This window comes from Poecilia latipinna, unplaced genomic scaffold (genome assembly GCF_001443285.1).
Source record: "Poecilia latipinna isolate Pla-1442-1.1 unplaced genomic scaffold, P_latipinna-1.0 Scaffold86, whole genome shotgun sequence".
Classification (NCBI taxonomy): domain Eukaryota; kingdom Metazoa; phylum Chordata; class Actinopteri; order Cyprinodontiformes; family Poeciliidae; genus Poecilia; species Poecilia latipinna.
The window spans coordinates 474648-490365 of record NW_015112702.1 but is presented as its reverse complement, the minus strand read 5'-3'; the positions used below and the strand labels follow the sequence as shown (position 1 = coordinate 490365).

The 15718-nt window shown below is 41.7% G+C and overlaps 1 protein-coding gene across 2 annotated transcripts; it reads right to left on the bottom strand.

Annotated features, from left to right (window-relative positions):
- Positions 1 to 384: 384 nt before the first annotated feature.
- atxn1b (ataxin 1b) lies at positions 385 to 14270 on the bottom strand. Of its 2 annotated transcripts, none has more exons than XM_015022424.1 (3): positions 13930 to 14270; positions 7705 to 9725; positions 385 to 7534 (listed from the first exon to the last, which is right to left on the bottom strand). In XM_015022424.1, the coding sequence occupies exons 2-3, from the start codon at positions 9496 to 9498 to the stop codon at positions 6851 to 6853; spliced, it is 2478 nt and encodes an 825-aa protein (XP_014877910.1). In that variant the 5' UTR covers positions 9499 to 9725; positions 13930 to 14270; the 3' UTR covers positions 385 to 6850. The 2 variants fall into 2 exon arrangements, with proteins under 2 accessions (XP_014877910.1, XP_014877917.1); XM_015022431.1 differs by having other exon boundaries at positions 14068 to 14270.
- Positions 14271 to 15718: the final 1448 nt, after the last annotated feature.

The window sequence follows — 15718 nt, the reverse complement described above, 5'->3', positions numbered from 1 at the left end:
GAAGACTTTGGCTATTTACAAATTGTTAAGATGTCTAACAGATAAACTGGTATTTCTCTAAGAGAGATTGTTTGTTGCTTCTATGCATTTGTCACACCGACATCCTCACTCTTAACACACCGATATGTCAAAGTGCAGTTTCAAAGATCACCACAATGTGGCACTTTTATGCCGTTCTTAACATTGCACAGACAAAACTGTGAAATTACTCATTTACAGGAGCCATCTTTAACCAAAATGGTTCCTTATTCATATTAAACCCTCAGATTAATGCTGGTGTCTGTTTTAAAGCCTCTTCACATCCGTGGCACCTGTACTCCCAACTTCTGAAATGATTTTGTTCCGTCTTGTTCTACTCTACAGACTCTACACCTGCTCATTTTCACTGCGCTGTTTAACCCACAGCTCAGCATATGTGAAATTGTCTGCATCAGCAAGGTTCTTACGAATCAGCGTGGAGATAAAGTTCTGTTACTGACGGCACATCCCAGAAGACAGCAAGCATTTATCTATATGGGAGTATCTGTTCCTGTTCGCACCTTCCCACCCCTGGTACAGATGAGTAAAAAAAGCCCGAAATAAATGTATATTTTAATTCCAGACACCGAAACATGAATAAGTCCAACTTCTAATTTGAGTCTATTTTATTCGGTGGGGGGGGGAAAAAAAACATCCAAAAAAAAAAAAATGTTTGAACAAACTTACCAATGACACATTTATTAGAACCACTAACTACATAAGCAGAATTAGTATTCATCTATTTTTAATTTGATGAGTGCATCCTGAAACTATGACATATAATTAAGTTTTCATCGATTGCACGTCATGATAGAGACGCACATATCTTCTAATCAATCTTCAAAATAGCAAAGATGAGAGAATATATAAAATATATTAATAATTGCCACTTGGGTTCACCAAGTCTCTAAAAGAACCATTAATTTCCAGGCTTTTCCGCACATCTTTATCAGGGGAGCCAATAATTGTGGGGGGTGTTGTAGGTCTCTAATGATTAAGCAATTTTAAATACAGTGTACAGTTGAGGCCAAAATTAATCATACCTCTGGCAGATTTAACCTTAAGGTAATCTTTTAATTTAACCAACATGACAGGGGTTTTGTCTTTCACCTCATGAAGACTCTGTGGAGGTAGCTAAAGATTAGGGTGATGGCAAAGAGGCTTTCAAACCTTTAACACCGCAAAGATCAAATCTCGAAATACAAAAAAAATATATATATATCAGTTAGTAATTATTAAAAGACTTTGATTGCTGTAAAGATATTTTTTACATTGCTTATGTAGAACAGGATAGCATTTTTTTAACATGACATACTTTAATTCGAGTGTTTTTTTGCATAATTGTTAGGGTTTTATAATGTTTTGAGAGACACTTTTCTAATTTTCCATCAGAAAAAAAAAAACTTCTTGGTGGAAAGAAAATTTTATTCAAATCTAAATCTGCCAGAGATATTATTTATTACGGGCTTAATTGTGCACACTCTGATGCCCAAGTAGTTAGAATAATATGTTTTCTTTACATTTTCTTTCAGAACAGCTGTGACAATGTGATTTATTCTTGACAGATATATGTCTGTATGTCCTCTCCAGATTTTATTGATCAGTCTGTTCAGAACATGTAACAGTGAAGATTAAACCACAATAATAAAAAAACAGGAATGTGTCTGAAAACCAAAATATTTCAATTTTAAGCATAGAGTTTAGTGTAGAGTTTTTGCAATTCTTTTCAAAACAATAAAAAAAAAAACATCTGTAAGCAGTTTATAAAGATTTGTATTACAGTTTAATGCAGGCGACAGCATAAAGTATGGATTTGTTGGCTATAAGAAAACTTTCAGTTGCCACAGACCAGGTAAAAAAGGTGAACGTAGCATCTTGACCCACCAAAAAATTAAAAAACAGATAGGATAAAAAGCTCTGACAATTGAGGCATTTTACTGTAAACCTGCAATAATAAAATAAAAAAGCTGAATGTTCTATATATAGAATAAATCAGTTTCTAACTCGGAGTTTCTGCTCCGAACAAAACTGATGTTTAAAATGTATATTTGACAGACGTCAGTGTGTTTTAACTTGTCTGTAAATACATTATGTTTTTTTATTATTATTTTGTGATTGCTTTCAATGAATAATAAATAGACTTATAGTTCATGTTATTGTTTATGTTTTTATTATTAGTTTTGATATAATTAGTTCTGATTTAATTAGTCAACTAGCCAAGTCTTTTACGGTTTGTTACCTATTGCAACAGAATTACTTTAAGTTTTATTTGCTCTTGTGTCCAGGAAATAACGGGCACCATTAGCATCTAATTACCAGAATCACAGCACCAGTCCATAGTTTGGGGTCCACTCTGGTTTTCACATCAGGCCAGAAAAAAAATATTCAAAAATGGGCCTGGTGCCCAAATTCAAAGATGCAGAAAAAAAAAAAACAATAGAACATTAATTTCCATGATGCTACATCCACTTCTTTTACACCAGTCTATGACCGTAACATTTCAATCAGAAATAAACTCCACATTTCACTAGTTGGACTGTCTCATAACATGTCGGCACTGTATTCGAAAAACAATTCACTTTGGAAAACTACAAACATGAGCCAAGTGAGGAGAAAGAAAATACCTGTTAAGACAAACAGTTCTACTTTGTAACAGTGAAGGATATAAGACCACATCATTGCAGGAGAACAGTCAGAGGGCAGTGTTTTATTTTTTGTTTTTTTTTTATGTTTTGTTTTGTTTTTGTTTTTTGTTTTTTTAATAGCCTGAGCAGTCGCACACAAACAGAACAGTCTGATTTCTGGGTATACAATAAACACCTTTTAGGAGTTTAATGGCTATTAGAATAAACTGCAGTCCATTTTTCCACACAAACTAAACTTCGAGGAGCCTCAGCAACGCTGGTGTTCCCAAAAGAGACCTAGCACATTCATGAACATTTGATCAATACCAGAGTCGAAACAAACAATAGCAGAACTTGTAGGTATTGGTGAGTCAATGGAATGATTGAAGAAGGAGGCTTTGTGGCACATACAGTACATTAAAAGGTTAGATTACACTCTGTACACTCTCTAAGATACAATTTCACTGTACATGATCAGCACAAGGTGGCTAGTTAGCTCTGCATCTCTTTCTTTCTCTGAATAGTAGCTTTATAAATCCTCAGAAAAATAAAAATTTGCTTCATGTCCGTTTTACATTCTACATTGGTATCTCTCATTGACAAACCTGCAAAACATGTAAAGTGTTAAGAAAAAGTCACTTTTATTGTTATATCTAAAAACTGCAAGAGAGGTTCAACATTGCCAACAAGCTCCAACTGGATGCTCCATCAAAGTGCTGCTTTTCAACACACACACATACACACACTTGACTAATGACGTGGGAATGCTATCTCAGGTCTTCACACATACACACGCACGCCACAACAAATACCATCTGTTCCCTACGCTTTCTTCCTGAGTATGAACTGTAGAAGGTCTCCTTTTTCTAGAACAGAAACACAAAGATTTTGGTGTTTAATCTTTAAACACCACCACTCTAATATATCAGGAACTGACCTGAGAGAGACAAACCAATGCTTAAGGTTTCAATGTAAAACCCGATGTACTGCTGTAAACTTGATACGTGCTAAATATCAAGGCCTTGGTGTTTGTAAAATATGCAAAGTAGCAACAATGAGACCAGTCGCCCATAAACCTGAACCCTTTGCCATTATTTATAGATAGATAGACAACTTTTCTTGGCGGGGGGCCTTTAGGTCAATTCTGGTGGGAAATCGAAAAAAATTGAGGCAGTAGCATTTTGTATGCAATTAAAATCAGCAAAAGATGCACATTTTAACTTTTCACAGCTCAAGAGCGATACTAACCATTACTAATAAAGCAGTATCCTCAACTCACATAATAAAATATTCATCTGGTTATGTAGTTTCCACATGGCATGCAAATAAGGAAATAGGAACTCACCTTGATTCCCATTGGGAGTTTTTAATTGAATTTCAGTTGCAGCTAATTAGGCTTAATGTCAATGATGTTTTTTTTGTTGTTGTTTTTTTTCAACTTTTTTAAAATCAAAAGCCAGAAAAAAAAATTGCTTGAGCAACATCTAGGGGCCTAAATTATGACTTGAAAGGTGAAGTTTACCACCAAACCTCTCCAAAATTCCAGTATAGCTGGCATTACATTACATTACATTACAACCTCTGCTATTAAACAGGTAGCTATAGTGACTAAATAAAACAAAAGTTGATGAAAATGCATTGTCTGAGTTGTGCTCCTTTTGGTAATCAGGTTGTTCACCGATCTGTACAAGTTTTCTGACTTGCAACAAAATGTTAGGAGTGACTTTTGCAGACCCAACTAGCAAGATCCCAGCACATATACAAAAATAAAATAGCCTCATTTTTATTTTTTTTATTTTTTTTTGCTGGAGTCCTGACCCACCGCTTACCATATCTTTGATGTAATAACTTTTGGAAGTTTCACACCTGCCTTTTCTAAATTTCTACAGCAGCTTGACGCTTCAGTCAGATTTTTCTAGTTGCATGTTGGAAAAATTACAGAGATATTTAAGCTTGCAGGTAGGATGAGGTGATGTTTGCGCACCTATATCCTCAGATCCAAATTTGCAGCTTAACGCTACCTAGCATATGAACAGGAGGTAAACAGTCAAGCAAGTTGTGTGTTTTTCTGAGCTCGTGTATACTAATACAAACAATTTATGAGTATGGGTATTTATAAATAATACAATATTTTTGCAGTTGCTTTATTTTTTAGGAGTAAATCTTCTGTTGATTTAAATTCCTTTGTCCCTGAGCAGCTATGGGAAGCTTAGTGGTCAGGGAGTAAATAGAAGAGTAAGCACTAGGACAAGATTGATTACTGTCCACAGTTTCAATGCTCAAGTTGTTTTTATGTTTTTCTTTGAAAAGAGATTTTATCTTTAGTGGAGGCATGACTGCATATTCTAAGGGCAAATGTTTCGTATTGAAGACCCTACGTATTTATATTAAAGACCCTACCCATCAGTCTTTTTTGTTGTTTTAGAGAAGCGACTTTGTCACAGTAAAAGCCTGCTGTGTTATCTGAATCTTGAGACTCTTTAGTGCTAGACGAGTCTGTGTACAAGGTTAAGATTCATGGGACATCATCTATTTAAGGGGTGGTAAAGTGTGTATTTTGCAGGCACATAGCGCCATTTTATAGCTCATCCAAGTAACTATGTTACCTTTAGTTGTTATAAAAATGTTGCATATGTAGAACATAATTTGAAATTCATTTGCTTGTGCAATTTGATGCCTTGAAATTAGGCCTCTGTCTCTTTAAGAAGTGCCTGCTCTTTCCAACCCTCCCCTTTCAGCACGTCATCACAACACTGCTCCTCCATTGTGCTGTTTACAACTATTTGTAGGAGCACTGAGCTGCAAAATAGTTTGCATGATAAGCTCAGCAAATTCGCATTTCCACCAGGTGTTTGCTAAATGCTGCTGCCGCCATTCTGGTGGAGCTGAGGGAGGAAGGCGCAGAGCAGGAGTGCTTTGTGGGGCTGAAGTTCAGCTGTGGACTGAAGCACCGAGGAAGAGATGTGTGAGAAGAGACGGTGCATTGTATGAGGAACGCCTATGGACTATGGGAGAACTAAGGAGTTCTCAAATATGAATGAAAGAATCAAAGCAACACTTCAGTTATGATAAATATCAGGGCAGAAATATTGGTGAAGCAACCAGTCCTCATGTATACTTCAGTCCTGTTTTATTCTCCTGTTATACAGTTGCAATTTGTTAGCTTTTGCTCTCTATAATACACTAATACACTAATACAAATGCACTGAGACAGTTTGTGTGTGTCCAACAAAAACAAGCAGAGCTAGTAGCCGTATTTAATTTCGTAGAAGGGCTCTCTCTATAGCTATGACGGAGCTCATTTATTAACATTTTGTTGAAATGTTAACTTTTCGTCATCTCAATAAGCAGAAGTCATGAATAATGTACCCTGAAACATTCATTCCTTTAAGGAAAGTTTCAGGGGTAGTGAACCGAGAAATATCACCCTGGGAGTTCATCCACACAAAACTGTTGAGACTAGCCTGTTGCAACAGCATTGCATCAGACTCTTAGCCACATTCTCATTTTACACATCAGGCTGGTAACAAACAGCACATGCATGACTTGTTGAGTCATTATCAAGGGAATTATTACATTCAAGCCTTCTTAGTCATCATTTCCACGACTTGGACCGAGTTCGCAGCTAACAGTATCGCCTCATATCCTCTGGTCCATTTGACAGCCACAGCAAAAAAAAAAAAAAACATACAGACCAACAACCAAACACAAACATTCGCACAGAGGAACAAGGCCTGTCACTACAAGCTCAGGCAGTCATGATGGTGTGAAAGTTATAGATGATAGAACAAAAGTCAAATCAGACCAATGAGACAGAAAAGCTCTCAGTCAACCCAATTAATCATCGTCCTTAAAACACCAAATGTCTCTTACTCAACCTTCCACTCACACACTTCTTCAAACATGTCAACAGTGTCTGTGCTTCATTGTGTTAATAGAAAAATCATTCTAGTCCCACATAAATCCCTCTTATAACAGACGTCCATCATTCATGATCAACATTCACTTTGCATTCATTGTTGCTTTCAGCATTGATTGCACTGATCTTGTGTGTTACCACTTGTCAAGGTGCTCTACGTTACTTCTTCCTTGTGTGAAAGAAAACATGTATATCCTGCAAAATCTCAGGCTATATTACAGTAGTCATGATTGAGTGAAAAGAGAGAGAAGCTAAACACAAAGCTGACAATAGGTATTTTAAAATTCTCTTAACAGTCAGCTCTTTTCTTGAGGAATCTTTCGCCCCCAGCACTCGAGTGGCCCTCTATGCTGATTTTGACTTCCTGTGGTAGAAAGGAGGGCTTAGGCAGAGTCACAGGTGGCTCTTCTTCAGCTTTCTCAGTCTGGTCTCGCTCTGGAGCTGACCAGCGTCTCTTGCGAACAAAAGGTCTCTCTGGATCAGAACAGAGGGCAGATGTGTCTGTTTTCAGTGGTTCCTGTCTTACTTCTGCCCCCGCAGAGCCTGCCAGCATTGGTCCACCTCTGAACATCCCCTCTGCCTGTTCTGGAGACGGTGATGTCACGAGCCCACCGGTTTGTCCTGCTCCAAGTCCAGAAACATGAAGTTTCTCCATCCTGTTGGCAGTGGAAGCCTTCATGAGGAGACTACCGTTACTGCCAGGAGGGTTGGGATTGATACTGTTCGTCACGGTAGGATCCACGCAGTGGGACAGGTCAGAGAGTGAACCCATCTTCAGCTTGGTCCCCAATGCTTGACTGTCTGTCAGCGAACCATTCCTCAAACTGCGGAGGGTCAGTGACACACACACGTCACCGACACACAGCTTGGCACATGACAACTCAAACAGTTGCGTGGTCAGGTCAGGACAGCAAGATGACCAGCCCTGGCCGAAAACAAAGAATGGATACTCCACCAGCACCTCTACGCACACCTAGACAGGAGTATAAACACAAGAGACTCATATTAGTAAGGCTTTTTAATCTTTTCTTTGAGTCTGAAATCTTTCTGTTGTACACAAAGACTTGAGTTCTTCAAATTTTTGAATAATGTTTTTGGAAACAACATGGAATACCCTAAAGATATTACTCAGAAATAATTTACCTGGGCTTTGAGCTCCCCCACAGAAAACTGAATGAGCACTGCATTGGGACTTTGCCCACAGTCTATGCGTTCCACAGTGCTGGAGTCAATCTTCAGCTCACTGCTGATCTCAGCACTCTGGATGAAGTCTTCTGTTTTGAGGTCCTCAACACGCTTTAGCTCCCCATCAGCCAGCTGGATGATAGAGCCTCGCATAAAGAAAGGAGGGAGGGCTACAGGAGAAGATGGGGAAGAGACGGAGGGAGAGGCTTGGACAGAGGAGGGAGAAGGAGTGGGAGCAGGAGTGGGAGCTTGGGATGGAGCAGCCACCACTGCGGGAACTGGGTTTGAGGGCAATGCAGGCAAGGCTGTAGCCTGTGGTGGGGCAGAGGGCGGTTGATTTCCATCTGGGCCAAGAGCTTCACATTTAGATAGAGCTGTGGCCAGGTAGGCATGTGGCATGGCGGTGGAGATTTGAGGGGTAGTGGCAGTAATGGCACTGACAGTGCGACTGACCTCTATTTCTGTGCCATTGTTGGCACTGCTGACTGGTATGAGAAGGGACTGGCCACTTGGGATGACCAGGTGCTGTGGCAGTGCTGCATGGTAGCTGACAGTATGCTGGTTTGCACTGGTGATGTAGCCAATGATGGGAGTTTGTGTGGAGGAGTAGAGACTGGCTGGCAGTTCTTCAGGAGGCAGACTGGTTTGGATGACAGTATGAGGAACAGACTTGACGACTTCTGAGGAAGAAAGCGAAGTGAACGAAGAGGCTCTGGATACAGGCTTCCCTAAACAAATGCTTCCTTTCTCAGTCTGGACCAGGGAAATTTTATTTGAGCCAGCATCATGTTCCACTCCATGGTTTGGCTGGGCGACAAGCACCAAAGAGGTCTGCAGTCCTGCAGGGTTTTGGCCATAGTCAGCAGGTAGGAGGATATGCCTGGCCTCATAGCTCTGGACAGGCTGATGGTTGGCCCCAGAGACTTTGGCTTGTTTGACCACTTCCACTTCCCCATTCAGCACACTCTTAGCATGGCCTTCAGGTTTCTTTCCAGCTGAACCATCTGCATACTGAACCACAAGCTGTGATGGGGCAAGTGTAAGCGTTTGTGGGAGAACAGCTGCATGAGGGTGGAGCTGAAGGTGAGCCGCAGGTGATGCGACAGCGTTTCCACTCACAGTCAAAGGTGTTCTATTGTCCAGATGGATGTACTGATTGGTTACTTGGGGAGAACTTGGAAGTGTGACAGGAGCCAACTCTGAAGGGGAGAGTCCAATTTGAAACTGCTGCTCCCCTTTGGTGCTGGGTGATATAAGGGCAGTGGTGTAACCATCTATCTGGGTGCGCTGTCCTACTAATGCAGAGCTATTAGGTGCAGAAGTAGCATTAGTTGGAATGATATGGGAGGAGATGTACCCAGCATAGGGCCCAGAGCTGATGAATTGCACATTGGGTCCCAGCTGGGTAAACTGGATTGTTCCAGCCTGTTGGGGAAGGGCTGCTGGATAAACTGCAGGCAGAGAGGCCAAGGGCACCGCAGAAAGGGTAGTTGCTGGGGAAGGGATAGACATGGTAGGAGAAGAAGAAGATGTTGAGGGAACAGGACATCTTGGACTTTCTGTCTCTCTGGACTTGCAACGTTCACTGGCCACACTTGCAAGCCAGGCCAGGTTTTCTGTGTGGGGACTGTCAGTGGGTGCTGCAACAGGAGGTGTAGTTGCCGCTACTACAACTGGCCTCTGCTCCAGAGCCAGGATCTCACGCTTCTTAGGAGGCAGGCATCCGTTGCTCCGCTCTTGATTGGCTTTCATTGTGCCCAAGATGTCTTAAAGCTCCTTTGCACTACTTCTCTGTACCTTTGAGAATATTTTCTCTGTGGTGTGCTCTCTTCGGCTTTGACTCGTTGTGTTCACTGATGGAGAACTCCAGCTACCGCACCAGAGAAGATGGAGTCGTTCCAGCTCAAAAAATGAGCCCTACAAACTTCATGAGGAATCATGTTTGACCAATCCGTCTCTTCCACAATGTTGACAAAAATCTGAAAGCAAAGAAGACTTAAATTAATACGTACATGCATCAATATATACATTATTTACATAATAATACTATTTTATTACTAAAAAAATGTTCTCACAAGTCTGAAAATATACCAGTCAAAAACAGTAGACCCTTTTCACCATATATATATATATATATATATATATGTGTGTGTGTGTGTGTGTGTGAAAATATTGCAAATATTTTCACATTTATATATGTGTTCATATGCGTGGTACCTCAAAATATTACAAATGTGAAAATTAGTTTCCCAGTTAGTTCTTTACCCAGTTAATTCTTTGCTCTGCCACTTGGTGGCACCAAGCATAAAGACATTTGACTATTTTTTTCATGCACCAGAATAAAGCTGTGGTTGTCCGAGTACCCTTTAGAGATTCCACCTCCAGGATCTCCAAGAACTTGTACTACAACAAAATATTTTCCTTAAGGTGTTAATGTATAAGGAGCAAACAGTGAAGAACAGGTTTGTGCATATTTAGCTGCTGAAAAAGTTACATTCAGTGGCTTCCTTAAGCAGTTCATGACTGTGATTTTTGCATCCACTGTCCTTGATAGTACATAGCCATGGACATTTTCCAGGGTCTTATTTTCGAAAATGCCACAGTTTTTTTTTTATATTTGTAGAATCCCCTTCTTGTAATATTTGTCTTTTGCAGTCTCAAAACTTGTGTTGAGTCTTGCTTGAAATATGTATACGCATCACGCCCATCCCCATAAAGGTACTCTGGATCAGTAAGTACTGGAAAAACAACTTACAGTTGTATGAAATTTGATTTTAAAGAATCCAGCCAGATCTATAAATGGGTATTTTTTTCTGCAGATATATTCTATTCTGCTGTATATTCTCTGAGCAGCCTTTCGAAGTATAGAGGAACACCGAATTTACAGCAAACAATGAACAAGAGCATTTTATAGTTTAGCTTAACAACAAGAAGACTAAATGAAAAGCGAAACAAGTTCTTGGCACATCTGGGGAATTACGTTCACTGACACACAGAGGACATATTAAAGTACTGGTTTACAATTGTTACAAAATGATATTCTGTTAAAAAAATTGTGAGCATCTAATATCTGTAGAAGGTAACTCTATAGGTGTTTTGATTAGTGTAGAGTCAGAGTAGTTGGTCCAAGAGGCTGAAACTAACAGCTGGTTCAGAAGGAACCAAGATCAATGTGGCCTACCATCTTAAACAACTCTGATCTTGGAAAATATCATTGTAGTTAAGCCAACAGTACTTTATGAACTAACAATTATGTTTGCATTAGGTGGTTATTCCCAACAAAGTTGAAAAATATTTAGAAAAGGAATGAAGATAGCAGGGTTTTTGATCACCAATTATCCCCCAGCATGAAACGTGTATGCCTAAGTGTTTCAGGCTAGGGCATACAGTAAACAGTAAAAATGTCGAGTTTGTGCTGTTTTAAGTTTTACCCTGCTTTATTCCACTGATAGGCAGCTGATCTGACTGGAAAAACCTTACATGTTCTGTTTTCATGTTCTCACGCACAAGTTTCAGAGAGGAAGATCATTGGTGGCGCATTGTCTCCTACCTCTATTTCCCCTGTAAATAATCATCAACCTCCCTGCAAAACGCCTGAATGCAAATATAGCAGCTGAAATGTTTAAAACACAGCCGTCTGCATAAACCGCTGTGATGTTTTTCAGATTACAGCTAAGACAACTTGCTTTGGTCTTGGCGCCTTGGACTAGCCATTAGAAAGGAACCAAGTAACTTGGATTTATTTAAAAAAAAAAAAATACCAAAGAGCTAGGAGGTGATTTATTAACAGCTTATAACCTTTCAACAGATCCGCACTTAAACAATCCTGAACTGTCCCTTTACAAAGTAGTTATTCTCATGCACACCTGACTTCCTTTTTTAAATTAAATTCAAACATTTATTTTAAATTTTTCATGAGCTTTCTTTCTTTCACCATTTCTTTGTCAGAGTTTCAGTTCCTTCCGGCAGGCTTATCTGTGGGTAAATCCACTGGACTCAAAGTTGTTCATTAGCCAGGAGCTCCACTGAAATTAACTCTCCTTATAAAGCACACAAATACACATTCATTTTTCTTCCTGTGCATTGAATTTAGAGGATCTTGACTTTACCATTCAACCACACTAGAGTGTTTTTATGTCAGTGGTTCACTACAAAAGGCAACCACAGACATGTTACATAAAGACGGAGGGTGGGGAGGAAAAAAAAAAAAAAAAAACGAAAACGGAAGGCGACTTTGGACATGTTTTATTTGGAAGCATCTACCTCTAGTGTCAGTTTCGACAAGGTCACTGCATCCACAAGCAGCGACGAGAACCTCCGCACCGTTTACAGCGGAGAAGATTCGGCAGATGTAACAAAGGAGGGGAGCAGCAGAGATGGAGCGAAACAGCGACAAAAAGAGGAGAGCAAATAGAAAGAAGAGAGGGGGAAAGAGGCAAAAGATGCAGGAAGGGTCTGGGGAAGGGGGGTGAAGAACGAGAGGAAGGTGATAAGAAACGGGGGAGGACATAGAGGAGAAGATATGAGTTCTGCTTTTCCCTGACCCACATTGAGCAGCGCCTGCAGCATCAAGAGCGCCATTGCCCCCCACACCCCCTCCTCCTTGCCGAGAGATCCCCGATCAGCAACGCAGCCGCCACTACAGTCTGTCTGAGCTACACTGTGCAGCGCCGCTCTGCACTTTGGCAACAACCCCACCTCTGCAACACCGTGTCAACACTGTAATGACATCACATCTGAAGCGCAGGCATCTCCTGTGCTTCAAAGCAGTGCTGGCAGACAAAGCCAGCTGACACACCAACAGTTTGAACGGACCGAACGGCACACACAAAGCTCAGCAGCCAAAAAGCCTCTCCAGATTTTCCTGTGTCAGCCTATAATTAGAGCGGTGACACCAACACACATAAGGCTTAGATGTTACTATGGAGAACAAAGGCGAGCCTTCAAGACTGTGAGCCACGCAGCATGGGAACCTTGACTCAGGACTGACACCTCTGAGATGAGTGTACAGAGGGATGACAACACAGTGGAGTGGAGGGGACAGGACGTGCTCTGTTCAGCTCATCAATCAGAGATAAATGGACCATCATCCCCAATGTGTGGTCCCTTTTCTCCACTCCAGAATGGCGCATAAACCTCCGAGATGGGTTTGTGTGGCTGAGCCCCATTCTCTGTGTTGTCTCCAGGTGAGAGTCTCCCTAGCAGGGTTGTATCTTTTCACTTCTGCTGCAGTTGCCAGTTCCTCCAATACCACCCACCCACCCCCACCTCTTTCTTCTCTGCCACAGCCATGAGTCTTTCTCTCATGCTCCCACTGAGTGTTTACTCCTTGCATTGATCCGTTGCTTCATAGCAATAACATTTCTCTGCAGGAGGGATTATGCAGTGGTGCATCGAGAAAGAAAACCACATCTTTCTTGGCGGTGTACTGAAATGTTGGGAAAGTGAGAGCAGACCAAAGGTCCCTGGGAGGGACATGCCAACTATACAATATTTGCCACCAGTCATAGAAACACAGTGATTACCCTGTCCAGCGAAAGGCTATATATAGAAAACAAAAACATCATTATCAATCTGAGCTCTTGGATGAAACAGAGAGGGGAGGTACTGTGCAGGACAATATGTACAAGTGTTTTAACAGTCAATTGCTGCATATAGACAAGACGTCACCTTCTCTGGAGTACAAACAAATCAGCTTCCAGTGCCACAAAGCAGATCTGTAAAGTGTAACGCTTTTTTTTCTGATATTTCAAACAGACATTTTCCTGTCTGGCTGTGCAACAGTGCCGCCTGCGCCTTTAAGAGGCGGACCGTCCGTGTGGCAGCGACAGTAAGAACAGGCAGTGGGGTTCAGGCTGTTTTGTCTTCACAATGACTCCAGAGTTCTGCATCACTGCTTGGCACACTCCAATCGCACCGTGCAACAAGCAAAGGACGTGCGCACACACAGGCATGCATGCAGGCAAGCAAACGTAAACAGGGTCAAATCCACCACTGGGGACTTTGGACAGATCAGAGGACAGATGCTGGGACTCCGGTCTCTGGGGGCTTAACAGTGAGAGCGCATGAGTGGAGTAGCAGGACAGAATTACTACTATGCCACAAATCAGGAAGAAAAAACACCCCCTCCCCCCCCAGTCTCCACCTCCCCCTCCCTGAGTAATAGTACTAAGAATAGCTCACCAGTCTGTCCACAGCCACTGCCTGCAGATCATGTCCAATGATTCTTCCTGTCAGTTTGTGTCTAAGTATCCCAGGATTCTTCTTCCTGATTCTGTCCTTTGTGCAGCTGTCTCTGTGGATTCCGGTTCGCAGGCTTACCTGCCCTTTGCAACGAGGGCCAGTGGTAAAAGGAAGTTCCCCAGTGCTGCAGACCCCACCAAGACCTGCGTGAAAGGCTGCTCCACTGAGTGTTATGCAAGGCCACCAGTCCGCCAGCTCCCTCTCTCCCTCTCTCTGCCTAGTTGCTTTTCTGTCTCCTGCTCTCTGTGTGAGTGAGTGTTTCTGCCTGCCTTCCTTTCCCTCCCCATTTCCCTCCCTCCATCCCTCCCTCCTCCTGTTTCTTTCTCTCTCAGTACTCTACTGACACAGCTCCTCCCCCAGCCAGCCTCATCAGCCGCATCAGGTATTCATTCAAAAAAACACACTCCACTTGGCTCGGCGCCCAGACTACGCTCACACTGAGAAGCAAGGGGCGGAGGGAGCAACAGACTGCGAGAGGAGAGAGAGACTGAGAGCTGGAGACTGAAATGCTTTGCTCAGACAGACGGGCTGCATGAATGTGAGCTACTGTGGGAGATTCGCATTGACATGTGCAAGCCCAGACAGTACACATGCATGCATGCATAGGATTAAAATGTTCTAAGTGTAATGCTCGCTCGCGTCCTTTTTCAAATATATATATATTTTTTTCCCACTGAGGCAAATCTCTCTGTAATCTTCCATGTACAAGTGTGCCCTACCAAAGCTTCTTTTTTTTTTTTTCTCAGCTACAGAGGGTTTCAAAAAAACCACCCAATGTCTTAAAGCCACAGGAATCTTTCCCCCAAAGGTATTTCCTTCAGCGAATGGAGAAAATGGTGGTTACACCTCTCCCCGCCCAATCCAATGCTTTTCTCCTTGATTATCTCAAGCTACTCACACAGCAAGGTCTCGGATGGGCACCTCACCGACTGTCATCTGACTACATTGAGATCAACAGCCGTCTCATTCTCCTGAAGGAAAACATTGACAGAAAAAGCAACTGCAAAAAGATTTATAAAAACTATTCTTGCATTAGTGATTTATACATGGTTCTTCGCCTTCTGTGTCTGTCTTGTTCTGTGATTGACCGGCAACCTATCTAGGGTAACCCACTGGAGACAGGAACAAGCCTCCCACCCCCCACAGGGATAGAAAATGATTTAATGGACTACAACGGGGAACTCAAACTCCAGCCTCTGAGAGTTGGATTCATGCAACTTTTAGACGTGTGTCTGCCATTAAAATACTTGACAGGAATGATCAGTTCATTAACAGATATATGACAACATGCTCAAGAGGCAAGTTAGCCATTTGATAAAACTCTTCTTTTAGCCACCTCCCTCCTCTCGTCTTCACCTAGGCTTTCTCTGGCTACTCACTGGGTCCTTGGTATTTCCCCATTGTCTCATGTTCCTTTCTCCTTATGTTTCTTTGTTTGGTATAGCCTAGTCGATCCCAGCGACTGTACTCTGCTGCTTATCATCAGTGGTTACAATGTCCAGTTGGATGGCCATTACCATTTTGCTAGTTTGTCTCTAGAAGTCACACGGTGTCTTAGCTCGGTTATTTTTTACTACTTTGGTCGTAATTCCTACTTTGGCTTAGGAGTCTCTAGTTTGTATTGTACACAGATGTCTCTGTATTCTATACCAGCTCCTTCTGTGTGGCATTCTATGTCTTTAATTTCCTGCCAACATATTATATACTGCATAGTGTGGTGAACAGGCCT

Coding starts and splice junctions, on each gene's coding strand:
- atxn1b (XM_015022424.1), bottom strand. CDS start 9,498: ATGAAAGCCAATCAAGAGCGGAGCAACGGATGCCTGCCTCCTAAGAAG. Junction 7,535..7,704: donor TGGGGGAGCTCAAAGCCCAG/GTAAATTATTTC, acceptor ACTCCTGTCTAG/GTGTGCGTAGAGGTGCTGGT.